This window comes from Rhinatrema bivittatum, chromosome 9, assembly GCF_901001135.1.
Source record: "Rhinatrema bivittatum chromosome 9, aRhiBiv1.1, whole genome shotgun sequence".
In the NCBI taxonomy this organism is placed as follows: Eukaryota; Metazoa; Chordata; class Amphibia; order Gymnophiona; family Rhinatrematidae; genus Rhinatrema; species Rhinatrema bivittatum.
In genome coordinates this window covers 167,341,245-167,364,957 of record NC_042623.1, presented here as the reverse complement: position 1 = coordinate 167,364,957, position 23,713 = coordinate 167,341,245, and the positions used below count along the sequence as shown (strand labels likewise).

General features: G+C 43.3%; 1 protein-coding gene across 6 annotated transcripts in view; it reads right to left on the bottom strand.

Moving 5' to 3' along the window:
* The window catches only part of PASK (PAS domain containing serine/threonine kinase), a 266,283-nt gene that overhangs the window by 213,764 nt on the left and 28,806 nt on the right, over positions 1–23,713 (bottom strand). For all 6 annotated transcript variants that reach the window (XM_029615600.1, XM_029615604.1, XM_029615605.1 and 3 more), the window contains exons 2-4: positions 18,536–18,806; positions 1,726–1,961; positions 97–267 (exon numbers count right to left, since the gene is read on the bottom strand). In XM_029615600.1, coding sequence (XP_029471460.1) covers positions 97–267; positions 1,726–1,961; positions 18,536–18,749 — 621 coding nt within the window. In that variant the 5' untranslated portion in view covers positions 18,750–18,806. The remainder of the gene's footprint in view (positions 1–96; positions 268–1,725; positions 1,962–18,535; positions 18,807–23,713) is intronic.

The following is a 23,713-nucleotide window of genomic DNA, read 5'->3' as shown; positions in this document are numbered from 1 at the left end:
CGATGATAGCAAAGAGCTTGACAGGATATATGTTTGATACATAAACTGTCCAGCTAAACAAGCAGTTTTTTTCCCTTCCCCATCATCTTCACTCACCACTTTTCCAGACATCAATACTGCTAAGCCATCTGCCTCCACATGTTCCTCTCCCAATACTTCGTTGACAACCTGACCCGACTTGGGAATCAGCAGAGACAACTTCTGACCAATCAACTCATAGCTGCTGTATCCAAACAACTTGCAGGCTTTGTCATTGGCAACTAGGATCTGGTGCAGGAAAGAGATAACAAAAATGTAGTATAGTTGTCATTTCTGAAGTGGAAAGGAGAGAGAAAAAACCTTGATATTCTGACTCACAAAAATCAGCTCTCAATCAGGATGAAAACAATTATGATTTTTCTACAACTTCTCTTATTATATTTTTATAAAGCTATGCGTAAACGAACTGGGTCAGTCAGTATTCAGACACATAACACAGTAGATATCAACAGATAGCAGAGTTGCTTACCTGTAACAGGTGTTCTCACAGGACAGCAGGATGTTAGTCCTCACATATGGGTGACATCATCAGGATGGAGCCAATCACGGAACACTTTTGTCAAAGTTTCTAGAACTTTGACTGGCACCTGGACATGCCCAGCATGGCACTAAACCTGCATCCAGCAGGGGGCCCCCTTCAGTCTCGTGTATAAGAAGAAGTACTTGCAAAAAATAAAACAACAAATCGCAAGCGAACCCAACTCCGCAGGGTGGCAGGCGGGTTTCGTGAGGACTAACATCCTGCTGTCCTGGGAGAACACCTGTTACAGGTAAGCAACATTTGCTTTCTCACAGGACAAGCAGGGTGTTAGTCCTCACATATGGGTGAATAGCGAGCTTAGGATGCCTGAGCAATGCACCAAAAGCACCCAAAGACGTGCAACAGGCACAACAGGGTACATGGGCTGAATGAAAAATGCCTAATCTTTCCCTGGGTAACTGTATGGGCAGGGGATCAAATGCACTTTTTACCCAGGGTTCATTTGGGGGAGACATCACCACCACATTTTGCACTTTCAAAAATGCATGCACTGTTTTCTCAAGGAATAAGTGCTCACACAAAATCCAAGCGAAAATATGCGATTACTATTTCCCTGGACAATTTTCAAAGGGAGGCATGCATATACTTTCCCTTTGAGTGCTGATGCAAAGTTTGCACGTGCAAGTACTTCCAGGCTTTGCAGCTATGGGGGCAGCACTCAGAATTTGCCGCAAATAAAATCTAGAAAATGTTACCATGACAGGTTTAAAGAATGGTCACATTTTTCTCTACCACCATCTAGTTTTAAGTTTTTTGTTTTTTTGTTTTTGTTTTTTTACATGAAACTATATCAACAAATCTCAAGCCCTAAAAAAAAAGAAAAGAACAAACCATTGCACAGCTGATATATTTTGAAATGTTTTCATGTTTGAATTCATAAACTGTATCCACAGCTTTGCAAGACCTTGTTTCATTATAACCACTGTATCAAGGCCAGCTGTAGGGCCTTTTCTGCAAATTGTCAATTTCTGTAATACCTACAATGTTAAATTTACTGTCCAATATATTACAAGCTTTTAATTGTTCCTTAGAAACATGACTATATCATTCATATTTTATTGAGCTTGATTCTATGCACTTCTTAGGCCCATCTGAGATACAAGCACACAAATTAGCAAGAGGCCTAGGCAAATTCTGTACCATACCTCCATTGTCTGGGCATCCACAGTGAAGACAGCTCTGTTTGGGTTGCGCACAGCAGCTGGCAAGGCCTGACTGGTCTCTCCTGCAGCCAAGTCATTCATCAGGGAACCACAGGAGATACTGCAGATGGAACTGGAGAGGGAAGCTGGTTCTGATCGGGTCCACAAACTGCCGAGTTTACAGGCGGGCATGTTGCGGTTGGCAGCTGAGGTCAAACTGTAGGAGCTCCAACCATCTCCTGAAAAAGAGCATGGAAAGGGACAATGCAATATCTTCTAGTAATGTCGCTTAAACAAGACTTTTGCATGATCATCAGACCTAACTCATTAAAATTTGAGAATACCATTTATTTTATTTATTTATTTTTAAGTCAGACAGTATACAAATACAAAAAACCCTCTCCATTATAAGGGTTTCCCTGCTCTGACATGGACAGTGTTCTGCTTAAATCATCCACACTCCTTCATTCACCCTCTTTTCCTCCAACTTTGTTCGTCATCATTACACAGACAGTCCCTCACTATATAAAACAGAGATGAAAAAGCTACCACAGAGAGATGAATTTTCAAAACAGAACGTGCGTAAAAATTAGCATAGATGCACATAAGTAGCCTCTACTCACAAACTCCGTATTTTACGAATGCCAAAAATCTGCGTGCACTTATACACACACATATATATATATTAAAAAAGGGGCAGTCTAGGGCTGTTCCAGGCCGGGGCCAACACTAAAGCATATAGATTGCAATTTTACAAAGACGTGCATACATTTTCCGACTTCCTCACAGAGTTTAACACCTGCTATTTATCTGGCGTAAGTGATATTAAACTTGTTTGTGTAGTGTTGACTGGAGGGAGTTCAGGCTGAAGAACCAGGAAGGTCTCGATAACTTGGAGAAGGATTGGGTAAACTGATGGATTAATTGATAAACTGGGTTAATTTCCTCGATACATGCATGTTTTAAAATTGGCCGACTTATGCATGTAAATCGGGACTTGCTTGAGTAAGTCTGAGTTTACTTTCATGCATAAAATAGACGAGTGTATATTTTTTAAATTAGTGGGTAAAGTGTGCATTTGATGCACTGAAATACATACTTTCAATGCACTGCATGTCTTCTTACGTTGGCTTACATACGTGCATGTTATAATATGCATGTGATACATGCATGTTATGAACTATTACAGTAAAACTATGCATGGCCACATACACGCTTATATGCCGCCAGACGCAGTTGTTTGAAAATTATCCTCCTTATTCATAACTCCATGAGATGCACAGTTTCAAGCAAGGGATGGAAAAATTTAAAAAAACTTGGGCATCAGAAATTTTATTTTTAGGATGCAGGGCAAAATGTATTTTTCCTCCATGCAAACATTTTTTTTGTTTCTTTTTTAGCCTGTTTTTCAAAGGCCAAAAGGCTTATGTGATCACTTTGTCTATATGGTTCTTGCGTTCCCACCCCCCAATAACCTTTGCGTTTGGTATGCTAGCCATATCAAACTTTTCAGTATGACGGGGACCAAAGGTAATCCAACACAGGTCAGTTTTTTAGGATCCACATGTGTGGCAAGTAAATCCCAGACGGTGTGCTGACAGCAGAACTTTCATCTGCTGGTGGTAAGTTTGGACTTGCTGGGAAGTACTTAAGATTTGAGTAGTAGTTTAACCCTCTTAAATTCTTGGAGGGTTAAACTATTACTGGCTAGTTATATTGTATGTTAGTTTTAAGCTTAGTAAGTTTGCCAGTGTCTGAGTAGTTGAGAAAATAGACTAATTCTCTGAACTAGTAAAGCAAGTTTGCTTACCGTAAACGGTGTTTCCGTAGATAGCACGATGAATTAGCCATGCTGTCATGGGACTGACAATCAGGCGGAGGCGGAGCTTTCTCAAAGCTAGCAGAGCTTAGCTCTGTGCGGCTGGGCGTGTGTTCCTGCGCAGAAAGGCAGATTCTCCTCAGTCTGTATTGTAGCAGTAAAAGCTTAGGCTGTCCAGGGAGGTAGGATGAATTAGCCATGCTGACCCACCCATCTATGGAAACACCGTTTACGGTAAACAAACTTGCTTTTCCCGTCGATAGCAGGGCTGAATTAGCCATGCTGTCATGGGAGTCCCAAGCTCCCCGTCATGCTAAAACAATTTCTATACGTTTTTCCCCCCGGCCCCCTTTTTTTTTTTTTTTTTTTTGCGCGACTTCTGCAGTGTGGACAGCCAAGTCTAGAGTCCTGAATTTAAGGTAGATAAGACTGCTTGTTCTAGCTTTGCATCTTGAGATGTTTGTTGGTCCAAGCAGTAATGGGAGGTGAAAGTATGAAGAGAAGACCAAGTGGTCGCTTTACAAATGTCGATCGGTGGCACATGACGTAAGTGGGCCAAAGAGGTGGAGAGTGCTCTCAGTTGATGAGCATTTGGTCTTTTTTCCAGTTTCGAGTTTCTTTTATTGTAGCAAAATTGAATGCATTGAGCTATCCAGCTTGAAATTATTCGTTTTGCCACTGGAAGGCCAGGGGCATTTGGGTTAAAGGAGAAGAAGTTCTTGTTTTATAATAAGCTAGCGCCATTTTACAGTCCAGGGTGTGAAGTAGCTTCTCCCGGTCATTGTTGTGTGGTCTTGGAAAATACGTAGGGAGTAATTTGGATTGGTTGATGTGAAACGCTGAGACCACTTTCGGAAGGAAGGATGGGTGAGTCCGTAGTACTGCCTTGTGGTGAAAGAATTGAAGGTAAGGCTCATAATGAACTAGTGCTTGCAGTTCACTAACTCGACGAGCTGAAGTCACAGCGGCTAGGAATACATAAAGTATCTTACATGGAAGGAAGTACGAGTCTAACAGTTCAAATGGAAGAAGCATGAGCTGTTCTAACACTAAGTTAAGATTCCAGACTACAGGACGTTTTGATACTGGGGGTCGGAGATGATAGAAGCCTCTAATAAATCTAGAAACCAGTGGGTGTTGGGATATTGGGTGGCCGTGGAGTGGCCTGTGGTAGGCTGCGATAGCACTGAGGTGTACTCTGACGGATGTGGTTGCTAGGCCTGCAGAGTATAAGGTGAATAGGTAATCTAGTAGTACAGTTGGAGCACAATCTAAAGGATCATAATGATTAGTTGTACACCATGACTCATCATTTCCATTTTAGTTGGTAGGCTCTCCTAATAGATTGTTTTCTTGCTGCTAGCAAAATGTTTTGTGCCTCAGCGGATAGGCCTTGATCATTCAATAACGCCCATTCAATCTCCACGCCGTCAGGTGGAGAGAGTCCTGCATCGGGTGGAGGAGGACTCCCTGTTCTTGAGATAGAAGGCCGTCTGCCTGACCCAACGGGATGGATTGATTGAAAGGCGAAGGAGGTATGCGTACCAAGGTTGCCTGCTGGGGCAAATAGGATCAGGTCCACCGTGTTGGCTATGCATTTTTGGATTGTGCACGTTATCAATGGAACTGGAAGGAAGGCATATATAAGGTCTCCTGACCACGGGAATAAGAAGGCATCGGAGCTGTGTGGAGAGGGCTGGGAAACAGAGAGCAGAACTGAGGCACTTTCGCGTTCTGTTTGGTGGCAAAAAGATCTATGGCGGTGTGCCCCATTGATCGAAAACATAGGCCACCTGTTGATTTAATGACCATTTGCGAGGGTGAAATATTCTACTTAACCTGTCGGCACATGTGTTGGCTATTCCTGGCAGATAGGTTGCTTCTAAGTGGATTAAATGCAGAGTCGCCCAATCCCAGATGAGGAATGCCTCCCGGCAAAAGTATCTATGAATCTGACCCTCCTTGTTTGTTTGTTTATATAAAACATGGCTACCTGGTTGTCTGTGTATATCATGACTCTTTTCCCTTCTAAATTTGCCTGAAAGATTTTGAGGGCATATCGAATCGCTCTGAGTTCGAGAAGGTTGATCTGATAAGATTGCTCATGAATGGTCCCATCTGCCCTGTGTTTGGAGTTTGTAGAAGTGAGCTCCCCATCCTTTGTGGGAAGCGTCTGTCATGAGAACTATGTTGTGAGGTGACATCCTAAACAGTGCTCCCTTTCGAAGTACCTGTGGTCGTAACCACCAAGCCAGGTCTGCGATCATAGCCTGAGTCAAGTTGATTCTGTGTGAGAAAGGTTGGGAGTGTTGTAACCATTGGCGCTTTAGTCCCCATTGGAGTCGGCGAATGTGAAGGCGGGTGTTTGGTACCCATATGACCCAGTACAGTTGACTCGTTAAGAGTTTGTAGCAAGATTCTGCGGTCCTTGAGAAGAAAGACTCTGTTCTTTGTTGTGTCCAGTCAAGCCCCTATAAATTGAAGAGTTTGGGAGGGTTGTAGATTTGACTTTTCATAATTGATTATGAGGCCTAGTTCTTATAGATAGGAAATAGTCGTTGCTGGTGGTTTAGTAGAGTTAATCGATTTGATGCCACGATTAACCAGTCGTCCAGATAGGGAAGTATTTGGATTCCCTGCTTTCGCAGGTGGGCCACCAGCACTGCTAAGCATTTTGTGAATACACGAGGGGCTGCTGAGAGCCCGAAAGGTAGCACCTTGTATTGGTAATGTTGTTTCTTGTAATGGAAACAGAGGTAGTGCCATGAAGAGGGGTGCATTGGGATACAGGTGTAAGCATCCTTCAAGTCTAGTGAGCACATCCAATCATTGGGTTGGAGAAGAGGAAGGATTCTTTTTAGGGAGACCATCTTGAATTTTTCTGTGACCAGATAAGAACATAAGAACATGCCATACTGGGTCAGACCAAGGGTCCATCAAGCCCAGCATCCTGTTTCCAACAGTGGCCAATCCAGGCCATAAGAACCTGGCAAGTACCCAAAAACTAAGTCTATTCCATGTTACCGTTGATAGTAATAGCAGTGGCTATTTTCTAAGTCAACTTAATTAATAGCAGGTAATGGACTTCTCCTCCAAGAACTTATCCAAACCTTTTTTAAACATAGCTATACTATCTGCACTAACCACATCCTCTGGCAACAAATTCCAGAGTTTAATTGTGCGTTGAGTGAAAAAGAACTTTCTCCGATTAGTTTTAAATGTGCCACATGCTAACTTCATGGAGTGCCCCCTAGTCTTTCTATTATCCGAAAGAGTAAATAACCGATTCACATCTACCCGTTCTAGACCTCTCATGATTTTAAACACCTCTATCATATCCCCCCCTTAGCCGTCTCTTCTCCAGGCTGAAAAGTCCTAACCTCTTTAGTCTTTCCTCATAGGGGAGCTGTTCCATTCCCTTTATCATTTTGGTAGCCCTTCTCTGTACCTTCTCCATCGCAATTATATCTTTTTTGAGATGCGCCGACCAGAATTGTACACAGTATTCAAGGTGCGGTCTCACCATGGAGCGATACAGAGGCATTATGACATTTTCCGTTTTATTCACCATTCCCATTCACCGTTTTATTCACCATTCCCATTCACGTAAGTCCAGAATTGGTCGAAGCCCTCCTGATTTCTTGGGAATTAAGAAATAAGGGGAATAAAACCCCATATTGTGTAGGTTCGAAGGGAGGACTCAAATTGCTTGTTGATGTTGAAGGGTTGCTAGCTCCCTGGTCAACTGAAGATGATCAGTGTACATGCCTTTGTTCAGGCTGGTATGTGGTAGCAAGGGTTTGGACAGGAACTGTAGTTGATAACCCTGGTGGACTATTTCTAGAACCCAGCAATCGTTTGTTATGTTTGACCAGGCTTGAGAGAATTGCATGATCCGTCCTTCCACAGCCGTGAGGGGTGGTGGCTGGAGTTAAAAAGAGGGTGGATTTTTTTGTAGCAGCAGCTACTGGTTGATTTTGTGGACGCTGAGTGCGTGGCCTCCATCGCCGTTGCTGTTGATGGGAGGATTGTCATGGTGGAGGAGGCTAAGGAGGTGGTCTATAAGAAGGATAATTTCGGAATGGTCGTCTGTGATAGGAAGCTTGCCGAGCAGGTGCAAAATAGCGGAGAGAAAATGTTCCGTAGGTGTGAGAAGATGTTAGGGCTTGCACCGCTACATTTTACTTTTTAGTTGAGCTATAGTTTCCTGGACACGATTTACAAAGAGATTATCTCCTTTGCATGGGAGATTTGCAAGTTTGTAATGCACATCTTCTCTTATAGCGCTTGACTGGAGCCAAGCTAGACGTCTAGCTGCTATAGCAGATGCTGATGCTCTGGAAGACATTTCGATTCCTTCATATACTGTCCTCAGAAGATGACGAATGCCCTCTTTTATGTCCTGTAAAGGCTGTGGTGGTGGTGTTGTGGTATCCGTATCAGGAAGGGAGACCTTTTAGTTGTTGCAATGATTCATACAAATATTGTACGATGTAGAATTGATGTATTCTCGCTCCCAACATCGATGATTGGTATATCTTTTTACTGAAATCGTCTAGATATTTATCTCTTCTTCCAGGGAGCGTATTAGAATGCAATCTTGATTTTTTGGCCCATTTCATGGCTGATTCCACTACTATGGATGTGTGAGGTAATTGAGTTGGCGAATAGAACGTAGATTGCTGCATTCTGCTCTTTGTTTTCCTAAATACTAGCGTGAGGAATATGGTGTCTCCCATGATTTTTCTAGTACTGAGTCTAAGACCTGATAGAATGGCAGCGCTGATGGGTCTGATGGGAGATCAAAAATTTTTAAGAGTCCCATTGTTTCTGATCTCGGGTCTGGCAATTTATGTACCTCCACATTGAGAAGGGATCCTACTTTGTCAATAAATTTCAGATATGTCAGATCTTCCGGCAGAGAGTAAGGTTCTTGGGGACCCTCTGTCGGGTCAGAGAGATACCCCGTAGAGAAGCCTGGAGATGACAGAATAGAATCCGGTTGGTTTGGTAAAGGGGGCGCGTTGAGGAAGTATTGTTGATACATCTCGTGGGGGATGTGGTAGACGCAGTGATTGACTATCAGGGCTGATCGGAACCTATGGAGGGTTGAGGTAACCCATCTGCAAGGAGGCTAAGAAACCTGAAAACACTGATGATAATTGAGAGATAGCTTCCTGAGTTTCCTCTGGAATCTTTGTGCGTTGGGTATGGTGTGGAACTGCTGCCAGTAGAATGTCAGTATCTGGTGGTGCAGGTTGGTGTTGATGTAGTTCTTGTGTAGATTCAACTCTCTTGCGTTTCACTAAGGGCTCTTGTAGTTGAGGCGAAGCGTGTTTTTGTTTGGAAATGGAAGACAGGTCTGAGAAGACCTGACATGAAGAGGATGATGAAGAAGAATACAAAGAAACCCCTATCCAGTCATCTGAGTTCTATGGGGATGCAAGACTGTTGGAGTCTTGAATATGAGGAGATGCTCTAGTGTAAGGGTGTAGTTAAGTTCTTGATCAGAGGGTCTGGTCTACATCTGTAAAGCGGTCTTGGTGGTAACCATTTGGGAAGGTACCGGTGTAGCATGGACCTGTGTTTGTGTCTTATGCATCATAGAATGTTTTGTTGGTTGGGTAGGCAAAGGTTTCAAGCCTTTTGATGAAGAATGATTCGGTTGAGATGTTAATATAAGCGTCCTAGGAAAAGGTGTAAACTGCGTCATAGTGTGTGTCGTAGCGTGCCTCGAAGCCTGCGTCTATATTATCAGCGCACCTTGCGTCTGGATTTGCGCAGAGCTTGCGTCCCCTGTTCTTCGACGCATGCGAAGTTTGCGTCAACCAAGGCATGGATGGCTGATCTGATAGACGCTTCGAGGGATGCTTCGAATGCGTCGACTGGTGCTTCGTACACCCATGTGTTGACGGTGCTGCCTCGATGCCTTCAGTGCTTTTCGACGTGTCCGGCCTCGGCGTCGATGTGGACAGGGAGTCCTCAGAGTCCCTGTGTCTTGATTTTTCCCCCATTTTTCCATGTTTTTGGGGTACCTTGGAAGAGCCTGTTTCTAGAGAGGTTGCTCTCAATTACCGGTGCAGACTGCGGCCTCGGACCTGGAGAAGAATGCACTTCGGATGGGGGCGCATAGGAGCCGGCAAGAAGGATTTTTAATTTCTCTCTCTTTGACAATATCTGCAATTTGATGTGTCGTGGTCCAGGCCTAGGCACACATAGCAGGCCTCATGCCCGGTGATCGACATTATCTTACCGCATTTACACGGTTTAAATCCAGATGGTCTGGGCATCTTGGAGGTGCTGCTACTTCTGATGGCTTTTTTTTTTTTTTTTTTAAACGCTTTTCCAAATTTAACTGTTCTTCACCGAGGAGTGATGAAGCTCCGCGTGCCTTCCCGCTCACGGAAAAAAAAACAGACTAAGGAGAATCTGCCTTTCTGCGCGGGAACATACACACAGCCGCAGAGCTAAGCTCTGTGTTAGTTTTGAGAAAGCTCCACCTTCGACAACTGACTGACAGTCCCATGACAGCATGGCTAATTCAGCCCTGCTATCGACGGGAAAAATATAGTATTTGTTTGCTTGTGTTAGAAATGCGAGTTTCCAAAGGTCACTTATTTGATCTGAGAAGGTGAGAGTACTGGTTCCTGGGGGCAACTAGTTACTAATTTGATTCCCATCCTCCTACCCATCCCAGTCTCATTTTTTTATATATAGATTATCACCCCCACTATGAGGAAAGTCTTCAAAAGAAGTCAATTAGTCATTTAAAACATTCAATTAACCCTAATTTTAGTGATTGACTAATTTTAATCCTGTTGTTGGTCATTCACTAACAAACTAACATTAATCACCTAGTTATCAAATTTAAAAACCATATTTTAAAAGATACAATAAATAAATGTAAAAACCCTAATCACATTTAACAACCCTTCAATTGAGCAAACCTACTCCTTAATAAGCCTTTAAGACTTTACATCTTAATATGTTGAGCTGATATAAAGTACAGCAGCATACGATTATCTACCTATTGCTGAGATGTTATGTGTGTACTCATAGTAGAGCAATCCAAGTTCCAGTCCAGCAGCTGTTGTGCTGCTTTGGAGGAACAAGGTCCAACTGACTGGAGACCATCACCTTAGTGTGGCAGGAAGTGAGCCTATAGCTAGGATCTGCCTTCCAGATGATATTTTATCCTCTTGCACAGAGGATGTATCTCAGGACTCTGTGGTCCAGGAGGAAGAGGGGGTAATGAGTGATTTAATCATTAGAAAAAGTAGATAGGTGGGTGGCTGGTGGGCGTGAGGATTGTTTGGTCACTTGCCTGCGTAGTGTGAAGGTAGCGAACTTCACACGCCACCTAGATAAGATTTTACGGAATGTTGTGGAGGAGCCAGATTTCATGGTACATGTGGGTACCAATGATATATGGTGGTGAAGGGGGATTCTGGAAGCTAAATTAGGGACTTAGGAAGGAAACTGAAATCCAGAACCTCCAAGTTGCATTCTCTGAAATCTCTCCATTCCACATGTAGAATCCCAGAGGCAGGCCAAACTCCAGAGTCTCAATGTGTGAATGAGAAGATAGTGCAGGGAAGAGGGTTTTAGGTTTGTTAGAAATTAGGGAACATTCTGGGAAGGGGAGCCTATTCCAATAGGATGGGCTCCACCTTAACCAGGAGTGGAACTAGGCTGCTGGCACTAAATTTAAAAAGAAGATAGAGTAACTTAATTTAGAACATGGGGGAAAGCTAACAGTTGCTCAGCAGTGCATGATTCTGTAAGGGTGCTTTGTGAAGGTTCTCTCTGAAGCCAGACTAGTTTGGTCACCATGAAGAAACAAAAATAGTTACAGCATAATCACAGCAGAATGAGATGGCACTGCTCAGACACAAAAATAGTCAAGGCTGCTGAAATGCTAAAGTATGTTAAAGGTTGACCAGTATGTTATAAGTCTTCATTAAGTTTTGCTTTGGCGCCTTCTGGGCTCAGTTTACAAGAAATCGTACTACTTACAAGAATGCAGGCTTATTAGCTTATATGAGATAAAATAATGCCAAACAGTTAGAAAATGTTATTCAAATAAACTAACCCATTGCTGTGTAAGTTTAGACAGTGACAAGGTTAACTGAGTTTAACAACTCAGAAGAGGTGAGCTGAGGTTTACTCTACATTATTTAGTAAACTACACAGCTCCTATTATTAGATATCTTATAATAAAAGACTAAAGATTTTTCTCTTACTGGCCTTTGGTATTATTATTTTATTTATTTATTTTTACTAGCACCCCCTACAGTTTGGAGGTTTGTATCTTAAAAGGACACTGGCAAACCAAGTGAATATCCCGAAAGAGGAGAGGTGGTTGCAAAAGGTGAAAAAACCCAGATTTAAAATTCAGAGCATGCAGATAAAAAGGACTCTAAACTGCCTGTATCATCAAATAAAACATGTCATTGTGGCGATCAAAAAAGCAAATAGAATGTTAGGAATGATTAAGAAGGGAATGGCAAATAAAACAATGCATGTAATAATGCCTCTGTATTGCTCCAAGGTGAACCACATCTTGAATACTGTGTGCAATTCTGGTTGCTGCATCGCAAAAAAGATATATTTGCACAGGAGAAAGTGCAGAGAAGGGCAACCAAAATGATAAAAGGGGATGGAACAGCTCCCCTATGAGGAAAGGCTAAGGAAGTTAGGGCTGTTCAGTCTGGAGAAGAGACTACTGAGAGGGGATAGGATAGAGGTCTACAAAATCATGAAAGGACTGGAACAAGTTAATGTAAATTGGTTATATACTCTCTCGGACTAGAAGGCACTCCATGAAGTTAGCAAGTAGCCTATTTAAAAAATTCTTTCACTCAGTGCATAGTTAAGCTCTGGCATTCATTGCCAGAGGATGTGGTTACAGCAGTTAGTGAAATTGGGTTTAAAAAAAGGATTGGAATATTTCCTAGAGGAAAAATCCATAAACTGCTATTAATTAATAAGCAACAGTAGCTTGAGATTTATTTAATGTTTGGGAAATTGGCAGGTTCATGTGACTTGGATTGGCCACTGTTAGAAACAAGAAACTGGGCTTGATGGACCCTTGGTCTGACCCAGTATGGCATATTTTATGTTCTTATGTAGGTTGTGGGTACATATAAAGAAAAATACAAATACAACTACTTTAAAACATCTATATGCAAATGCAAAAAGCCTGAAAAATAAGACTGGAGAGTTAGAATTAATGATGCTAAGGAAGATATAGACATAAATATCTCAGAAACCAGGTGGAGAAAGGAAAACCCAATTGGACACTGTGCTACTAGGATACAAATTATATATCAACATGATAGGGCAGTTAAAATTGGTGGTGGGGAAGCACTATATGTTAAGGATGGCATAAAATCAAGCAGGATAAAAGTTTTGCAGAAAACAAACTCCACTCTGTAGTCCTTTTGGATAGAAATTGTAAGGGTGAAAGGAAAGAGTATAATAGTAGAGATATATCATCACCCACCTGACCAGAATGAGGAAACAATGAAAATGCTAATAGAGATTAGACAGGCTAGAAAAATGAGCGCACACAATAATGGGAAACTTCAATTTCCAGAGCACTGGTTGGGAAATGTCACATCAGGACATGCAAAGATGGTAAAGTTCCTAGATGCTATCAATAACTGGTTCCATGACAAACTGCTGCATAAAAAAATGAGAGGGGAACTTACAGGAGGCATAGACACTATTTAAAACTACCATCCTTCAGGCTCATACAAAAATATTCTATGCATTAAAAAAGGTTGACAGATAGTAAGCTGAAAGAGGTACTGGGCGTTTTGTTTGATTTACGAAGACCTCTTCAGCAACTCAATGGCACGGAACAATTCCTTAACGATCCAGATATTACACCAAAAAAAACAAACAAACGGGGGGGGGGGGGGGGGGGGGGGGGGGGGGGGGGGGGGAATGAGAGAGAGAGAGAGAGAGACCCTTCAGGCTAAATATGGAAATGTCACAATTAACAATGTTATATCGAAATGGAATGAGGACCTTGGGATTAATTTTTATTTTGACCAGTAGCCTCGATTCTGACTAAGACAGCCACCTCTGCCTCTGCACGCAGACCTCCTTGGCGCTCCAGGGACAACAAGGGTGATACCGGTCACCATCTTGAACCCGGAGCGACCTAGGGCACGCACACGCCTGCCTCCTTGTGCACGTCATAGCGGGAACATCGGGGGCGTCACTGCCTACGTGTATTTAAGCTAACAGGCTTGGGGTAATTGAAATCTCCCTTTATTATTGCACTGCCAAATTGGTTAGCTTCCCTGATTTCTCTTAGCATTTCATCATCTGTCTGACCATTTTGTCCATGTGGATGGTAGTATACTCCTATCATTATACTCTTACCCAACACACATGAGAGTTCTACCCATATAGATTCTACTGAGCATTTGGTCTCTTGTATGATCTTTATCCTGTTGGATTCTATACCCTCCCGGACATAAAGTGCCACCCCCCACCAACTTGATCCTCCCTATCATTGTGATATAATTTGTACCCTGATATAGCACTGTCCCATTGGTTATCCTCCTTCCACCAAGGCTCTGAGATGCCAATCTCATCATTTGCTGCTATACACTAACTCTCCCATCTTACTTCTTAGACTTCTGGCACTGGCATACAGACATTTCAAAGTTTGTTTGTTGTTTGTATTAACAACCTGCTTTTCAGTTGTTAGGGATAATTCTGAAATCAATAGCTTCGGTGATTTTTTACATATAGGCATATGGACTATGTTTGCTTTTAATGGAACCTCTCTGTTGGGATGCCCTAACTCTCCTGTTTCATTAGTATCCTTCAAGGATACATTTCTCCGAACCATGCACTGCTGAGTTGACCGTCTGCTTTCCCCCTTGTTCTAGTTTAAAAGCTGCCCTATCTCCTTTTTGAAAGGAAGTGCCAGCAGCTTGGTTCCACTCTGGTTAAGGTAGAGCCCATCCTTTCGGAAAAGTCTCCCCCTTCCCCAAAAGATTCCCCAAATCCTTACAAAACTGAATCCCTCTTCCCTGCACCATCGTCTCATCCATGCATTGAAACTCTGGAGCTCTGCCTGCCTCTGGGGAACTGCACGTGGAACAGGAAGCATTTCAGAGAATGCCACCCTGGAGGTTCTGGATTTCAGCTTCCTACCTAAAATCCTAAAGAAACAGATCAACTATTGGGGATCTGCCAGGTACTTGTGACCCAGGCTAGACACTACTGAAGAGAGTATGGGCCTTGGACTGACCCAGCTCAGCACTTCTTACGTTCTTAGAAAAAGTAGGATCTGCTAGTTCCGTTTGAAAAATTTCTTGTTTTCATTTTATATTTTTTGGACTCAGTTGCTCTCTCTTGTTTTGCCTATATTATTGATTTTGTTTTCATTTTTTTCACTCATCAGGGTTGGATTTTTTTTTTTTTTTTTAAATTAGTTTGACTGCTTAGCATTTTGTTTTCTTGCTTGATTTTATTTTTGTCTTTCTCCTCTAGCTTCTTTTTTCCTTGCATGGGAGTAGCTCCAGAAACTAATCAACTCCTTCCAGCCCATCGCAGCAATGACGGTTCTTCAGGCCAGTGGCAGGAGCCAGATGCCAATTTTTTTTTTTAAATGGAGAAATTACTTATATCGCTCAACAGGGTTCGCAACTGGGTCAGTTTTGATCTCCTTGTCGGTGTCTTGTTTGGTTGAATTGAACTCTCAGGAATTCTAGAGATTGGGAGGGCTGCAGACAGCTCTTGTTTGTGTTGTATCGCCATTATGACCGAGCATAGGGTTTCCATGCGGAAGAGAGGAATCTTCAGGTGGCGGTTGACAGACTTAAGGTCCAGGATGGGCCGGAATGTCCCTTCTTTCTTGGGGACGATAAAATAGATGGAACAGTGTCCAGTATTTATTTGTTGCGAGGGCACCGATGTTATAGCCTCTAAGGCGAGTAATCTGGTCAGCATAGCTTCCACTGCCATCCTCTTGGAGGGGTCGTGGCAGGGGGATTTCACAAACTTATCTGGATTTTCACCACCGGACAATATCCCTCTCGAATGATGGCTAGGATCCACTTGTCCAAAGTTATCTTGACCCATCTTTGGTAGAATAGGGCAAGTCTGCCCCCTATGGCTTCTTCCCTTGGACGGGTCAGCTGATTTTCATTGTGGGGTGCAGCTGGGACCTGGACCTGAGCCAGCTCCCTTTTTGTTGTGCTTGTTCCGAAAGGACTGGCTCCTGCCTGCGGGGCGAGCCGCTTGATATGTGCTTCTGTATGGATTGAAGCGCTGTGATCCTCTGCCCCTAGAAGTTCGGGGGAAGGGTCGCTGGTTTCTCTTATTCCTGTCCTCCAGTAGTCACAGTAGTGGGGATTCGCCCCATTTGTTGGCTAGCTCCTCCTGTTCGGAAGGGCATCCTCGTGAGTCTCGTTTTGGACGACGCGTCGGCAGACCAGCTTCGGAGCCAGAGTTGTCTTCTGGTTGCCACGGCGGATGACACGCAGTGTGCACCAGATCAGAGGCGGCATCCGTGAGGAATGATACTGCTGGTTCCAGGGCTTCCCCGGGAGTGTTATTCCTGGTCTGTGATAAGCAGGCTTATGTCACCATGGCACAGCAGGCCGCGATCTGTAGAGACATAGTGGAGACGTCAAAGGATTGTTTGAGGATGGATTCCAGACGTCTGTCTTGGGCATCCTTGATTGCTGCTCCTCCCTCGACTGGGATAGTAGTGCGCTTCGAGACCTTGCAGACCATGGCATCCACTTCTGGACATGCCAGGAGATCTTTGGCAGCAGGGTCCAGGGGGTACATGGCTGCCAGAGCACGCCCCCCTTTGAACGTGGTCTCCGGGGCTTCCCATTCCAGGTCAATTAGCTGCTGGTCGGCTTGTAACAGTGGGAAATGACAGGAGGTCTGACGGAGTCCCTCTAAGAGGGGATTAGTCTTAGGTTTCCCCGAGGCACTTGTGCCCGGGATCGCGAGTTCTTTCAAGCTGTGTGTGACCAGGTCTGGAAGCTCGTCCTTGGTGAAGAAACGCCTCATGGTTCGGTGGGGGGAGTTCCCCTTCCTCCAGGGGTTCTAAATCCTCGTCCGAGTTGTCCGTGTCCCCGAAGGTGGGGCTTCTGGGTGGAGGAGGCACTTCTCTGGGCCTAGAGGGTCCCGGGATGTTGAGGTCCTCCGGCGGAGGCTGTGGCCATGTTATCGGAGGCCCCGGCTGCATGTGGACGAATGTATGCAGGCCTTTGAAGAATTCCACCCAGGAGATAGATGCTGGGTCTATATTAAGATGCAGTGTCCCTGGGGAGCCCCGTTTCAGGGAGGCTCCCGCTGGGAGATGCGAGGTCTGGCATACTGTCCGAGGAACTGGATCCCTGCACTGGCTGGGGAGGGCCATGGGCTGAATCCCCCAGGACTTCCTCGCACTGTATACACAGGGCCGTGGCCTCTTCATGCTGCGCAGCTCTAATGTGGCATGCTGGGCAGAGGCCCTGCGCCTTGAGCTTCTTCTCCGGTGGTGCCATGGCTTGTGCGCGTAAAATACAGGGCCCGGGTGGCTTAGTTATGCGCTCCAGTGCGTCGAGGTTGTGCGCGTAGTTTTGGTGCTCGAAGGGGATGTGCGCGCCATTGTGCGCACGGGCCGAACTTATGCGCCCAGCACAGTAAGCATGTGGCTATGTGCGTCGCTGTGCCACGGCACTCGGGCGCGTGACAATGTGCGCACAATGGATTTGTGCATACGGGTCGAGATGGCGGACAGGGTGGCGAACAGGTCAAGATGGAGACAGTGACCACGTGGACAATATGGCAACCACCTCAGAGGGTCTCCACGTTGGAGGACCCTCGGATCTGACCGGGGCCTAGCCCTGCTAGGGCTGATCAACCTGGTAGCACTGGCGCTGGCTGGTGACCTGTGCGACTCTTCGAACTTTGGAGACCGTAGACTTAAGTAGTTTTCTACCTTACCTTGTTCTCAGCGCTTCCCGGTCTCATTCCGGGCGGTCCCCGGCTGCGGGGGGTGATGGAAATACCTTCACCGCCGCGCTCGAAGTTGCACCCACTGCCTCTCAGCCTCACCCGCTGCCGGGTCTAAGTCCACGCCGAGGGTCGGCTGCCGGTCCGAAGCTTACACCTCCGAGGGATCGCAGAAATCACCTCGGGAATTCTCAACTGGGGGAGGGACCCAAGGGGTGTCACCGCAGGAGAGCGGGGCTTTTCTGTAGAAGTAAGATTTCTTCTTGTTTTGGTAAATTACTCTAACGCTGTGCGAGCATGCATAGCGTCCCGAACTGCTATGGAGATGGAAAATACTGAAGAGCTGCACTTCCTACAGGGGTATATGTACTAGGACGGACATCAGATTGAAATCTGATCCATCTCCTACTGCTATCAGGAGTACACTATACCCATTGGTCCTGAGTCCATCTGCTACACGCTAGGAAATTGAACATAACAGCAAACAGAGTGCCAGTACCACAGGGGTCCCTGGGAGATCTAGCACATGGGAATTTTCTACTCCTGCTCATGCACTAGGATTTGCCATTTGGAGTTGGGTCAAAAATGAAATGAGTTTTTACATCCTAAGTAGACATTGAATCACATCAGAAAACCACCAATTAGAAACCGAGGGGGTATTGTCAAAACTTGTAGGGGTCTTATGATGGAAAAATAGAGGGTGCAACAGGTCAATATGGAGGTGCATTTGCAGAGATGTGGTAAGGTCGTAATAAGATAACAGCAGGGAGTACTATTCCAGTTAGGACTCCAGAATACCAACAAAGCATTGTGTAGAAAACAAAACAAACAAACATTCACGGTGCCTGGCCTGCATCACGCCTATTTCTAGCTAGAGAGATATTTTCACACTTACAGAAGCACTGAATGTTCCCAAAATTAAGACAAGCAAAAGTATTCCATTTACAAAAGTGTGAATCTGCAAGGAAGTGACAAGGATTCCATCCAAAACAGAGCAAGGCAGAGAAGTACCTGAAAGATTTGATTTGTTCCATCGTCGCTCCGACAGTCCATTCTTCTGGCCAGCAGGTTTATGAATCCAAGGAAAGGACTTATTCAGTTGATAGTCATTCAGCCCAAAAGAAGTATCACCACTGCCCTCATCAATACTATGCCCTCCTGGCAAACTTGACACAGTCAACATACTCAGAAGGCTTTCTGAAGAAGAGAAAGTTCCAGATGTCATCTTTACACTCCACCCAAGAGAGGTGCACACAGGGCTCCACCACTAGGAATTCATCACCTACAGTGAAGATAGGAGAAAAGAAAATGAGAACTAGACATATCTTGCAATTTGTTGGCCTTTATCACAAATGCATATAATCATGTGAACAGGCATGATGAGCACAAACCACCCCCACCTTTCCCTTCTGAAGTCTAAAGCACAGAATGTCTCATCCCCCATTCTCCTAAATCTCATCCCTTTGGACCCTCACAACTTCTCTTGTACCAGCAGCAATTTGACATATCTTTCATGCCACAAACTCAAATTGTCACCGTGCAGCAAGTCCTGCCTACCCTGAGGCAACATCATCGCCTGGAGACTTTTTCCTGCCGAGTCAAGCCGCTGCAGTGGCTCACCCAAGAGGGTTGCCTCTTGGGGAGCCTCTGAGAGACTTTTGGGAGTTCCAGATATGGTTATTAATAGAGATGTGAATCGGAACAGATATCGGATCCGATTCTATATTTCTGTAATTTTGGGTAGGGAAAAGTATGGTTTAGATTTTCAAGGTCTAAGGGAGGATAAATTTGATTGGATATTTCAATATTTACAGCCCATATATATTAATATGAATGTAAAAGGTGAATATGTTACGAAAGAGAGTACATAGAGGGGTGCTTTAGTTAATGCGTGCTCGTTGAATAAAAACAGATTGGAAATATATGATTTAATCCAGGGGAAAAATTTGGATTTGGTTTTTATAACAGAAACCTGGTTCAATAAGAATCAGGGGATTGCTATTTCTCAAATTTACCCTAAGGGATATGATTTAATGTTTTGTAATAAAGTGAGTAAACATGGAAAGGAAGTGACGATTATTTTCAAGAGATCCCTTCCCATTAAAAGATTGGTTTTAGACCCTGTTAAAGGGTGTGTTTGTTAATGAAGTTGGAATTTTCTATTCCTATTGTTTTCTCTCTTGTGTCCTGACTCCCCATCATCTTGCTATGAAGAAATTCTAGAGATTTTGTTGACTTAAGTGTCCAAATATAGTTATTTCATAATAGCAGTAGATTTGAATCTCCATTCAGATAAAACCTCAGGCTTGAAGATAGCAGAGTTTGTTTGTGTCTTCATTGGAGATTTTGGATGTTACTCAAATTGTTCAGCGATCGACTCATGTGAAGGGCCATATGCTAGATCTTATTTTTGACTCTGGGTATGGGAATTTGTGGTTTTTGGGATCTGAAAAATTGTTTGATCTGATTATTTTTTTATTACTGTTTAACTTTTGTTATGAAGTGTCTCCATTTCAAGATACTATAGGAAGTCAGGGTACAAATAGTTGGGGAAAAGTAGATCAATTGAAATTCAGAGATTTTTTTTGGAGTAGATACAAGTTTCAGATTTTAATGCTGTTGGAGTAGATAATGTGGATGCCATGATAGCTAGGTGGTATTGGTTATTAAAAGTGGGGATGCAAGAAGCTTCAGTGGTGAACATAAAGTCAAGTGATAACAGCAGTAGATCTCCACGGTTTTCAGACAAGTAAGCAGATCTAAAGAGAGTTTATCGTTGTTTAGAGAGGTCATGGAAAAAAATCTGGTTTATAAAAAGGATCGTGATCAGTGGCAGTGTGCTAATACAGAATATTTCAAATGTATTGTTTTGGCTAAAAAACAATATGTGGTTGATTTTAAAACCAAAGCGCATATGAAGCACTGATTTATAACATGCATACATCACCACACGTTAGAAAATCCGATGCCAGCGCGCACATGTGCTTGCAGGTGCCCCACTCGTACGTGCAGAGGGAGGGATTTTTTCTATTGGGTGCGGTGACGCAATTGGCCTTTTTCCCAGTTCCCTCCCAGTCTACTCAAATTAAGGAGTGGACTGGGAGGGAACTTCCCTATCCCCCTACCTAATTTCTCCCTTTCCCTCTCCACCCCAGCCCCGAAATCTACCCTAGCTATCCCTTTTTTTGTTTATAACTTACTTCCTCCTCCCAGTAGAAGAAAGTTGCGCGAACAGTGCAAAAATGGTGCTGTCCTGGCCGCCCCCCGCCCCTTTTGTGAACCCCAGCACTTCTGCTCATATCTCCTGATACACGCAGGGCTGGGTCATTTTAAAAATGTGCTCGGCCCGGCCCAGAGTATTTTGCTAGTATGATTTCACATGCTAATAATAGAGGATGCTATTTGATACTGTTTAAGGTTTGCTTAGGGTGAATAAAACTGACCATCTGATTTATTATGACCTTCCTAATTGTGAGCAATTTGCTGTTTTTTTTCAGTAGAAGGTGGCTCTGCTTTGGCAAGAACTCATTGAGATGTCTCCCCATAAAGCAGAAAAGGATGAGATTTTAGATATGACTTCAAATTATTCTAAGCTGTCTGCATTTAATTCATTTGAGGTCATTGGATGTGATAGCTTAGCTTTCTTTGAGACCGTTTCTATGTTTGAATTAAAATAGTTGTTGAGTAAGATAAAAACCATGAATTGTTTATTGGATCATTGTCCAGATAGATTTTTTGTGGATTTCCCAGATAAAATTGACGAGTTGTTGCTTTTTATTAATGCTTCTTTAAAATGAGTGAAGTATTGTCGATTTTGAAAAAGACTGTTATTCCTCTCCTAAAAATAAGGACAGTTTAGATCCCAGCGAATGTAAGAACTATAGGCCAGTATCAAATTTGCCATTCGTAGCTAAAATTTTAGAAAAATTGTTATTTATTCAATTATCTGGCAATAATGTTTTGGATAAAGCCCAAGAGGGCTTCAGGAAACATTGTGGCACAGAGACTTTGATTTCTTTGGGTGAGAAATTTCACCCTTCTTTGGATAGGGGAGAAATGTCTTTATTGATTTTGATTTACCTTTCTAGTGCTTTTGACTTTCTGGATTATTCTATTTTATTGCATTGTTTTAAATTTTTAGGGATTGGGGGTCAGGACTTAAAGTGGCTTTCCAGTTTTCTTTAGAGTAGGGAACAAACTGATTTTTCAGGGTTCTCTTTCGTCTCCTTGCAAGTTAAATAAAGGCAGTACCTTGAGGGATCCCTAATCGTCCCTTCTGTTTAAAATTTGTTTTTAATTCAGTTGGGTAATTTGATTCAATCTTTTGGTTTTATTCCATTTATGCTGATGACATACAGATTTTGGCTCATTTAGGAAACTCTCCCAAAGAGGTTGTTCTTAGATTGAATTCTTGTTTACAAGCCATTTCTCTATGGTTTTCTGAAAACTGGTTCTTAATTCAGAAAAGAGAGTTGCTGAAGATTGATTCAGGTAATATATCTCGGTAGCCCCTTGTTTGAAAGGATCAGAGTTAACGCCAAAAGATCAGGTAAGGTTTCTGGGGGTGATTTTGGACTCCGAATTCTCGCTGAAAAAACATCTCTCACAAGTGGCATGCAATACTTATTCTAGGCTGAAATTATTAAAACAATTGCGACCATACTTGGGGCTGATAGCACTTAAGGTGGTGGCTTATGCCTTGATTCTTTCACAACTGAATAATTGTATTGCAATATTTTGTGGATTACAGGGGAAATGGATGCGAAAATTACAACTTATTGAAAACAATGCTGCTCAAATGGTTGTGGGAAATCTCTGAGAAATTCAGCCAAACCTTTGTTGTTGGAGCTGCATTGCTTACCTAATGTAGACCAATGTAGGTTCAAGAACCTGGTGTTGGCATTTAAATGGCTCTGGTTCTCCTTCGTTGATGGACAATCTGGAATGGCATGTAGCTAAAAGAAATTTATGCTCTGCAGGAAGACTATATTTGCTCCCGCCAGTGAAAAAATATAAACATTCCCATTTCGGTAGCAGATCGTTTTCTAATGTTTTACTGAATTTATGGAATAGTTTTACCTCTGGAAGTGAAAAAAAGAGGAAAATCTAACAAGACTTCAGAAGAAATTAAAAAGCAAAATTGCTTACCTTGTAATAGGTGTTATCCCAGGACAGCAGGATGTAGTCCTCACATATGGGTGACATCAGTAATGGAGCCCTATACGAAAAAAAACTTCTGTCAAAGTTTCTACAAACTTTTGACTGGCACTGTGTGCCACTGAGCATGCTCAGCATGCCATGATATTCTCAGCCACAGGGGCCTCCCTTCAGTCTGTTTTGTAGCAATTAGCGTTAGCCAAAAATAAAATAATAAAACATATCGGACCCAACTCCGTGGGGTGGTGGGTGGGTTTCGTGAGGACTACATCCTGCTGTCCTGGGATAACACCTATTACAAGGTAAGCAATTTTGCTTTATCCCAGGACAAGCAGGATGCTAGTCCTCACATATGGGTGATTAGCAGGCTACAGGCTGAGTTATCTTTGTATTGGACCAACAGTGTACAACTTGTGCAACAGGCAGAACAACTGGTGTACTGTTGGGAAAATTGAGGCAGTCTGAAATCACGAAAAGTTGGATTTGGAATGAGTTGGGATTATTCTGGAAACAAGTTCTTTAAGACAGATTGTCCATAGGCTGAATCTTGTCATCGTCCTTTGTCGAGACAGTAGTGAGCCACAAAGGTGTGAAGAGAACTCCATGTTGCGGCCTTACATATGTCAGTTATTGGCACTGAACGATAGTGTGCTACCGAGGTTGACATTGCTTGTACTGAGTGCGCCTTTACTCGCCGCTGGAGAGGAAGGCCTGCTTTTTCATAACAAAACTGTATGCAGTCTGCTAGCCAATTTGATAGAGTTTGCTTGCCTACTGCTTTTCCAGGCTTGTTTGGATCAAAAGAAACAAAGAACTGGTTGGATTTTCTATGGGCTGTAGTGCGCAAGTGCACGCTTTCAGTCTAAGGTATGTAAAGTCCTCTCTCCTTGATGAGAGTGTGGTTTTGGGAAGAAAGTAAGCAAGATGATAGATTGATTCAAATGGAATTCTGTAACTACCTTTGGAAGAAATTTTGGGTGTGTACGGAGTACCAACCGATCATGTAGGAATTTTGTGTAGGGTGAGTATGTG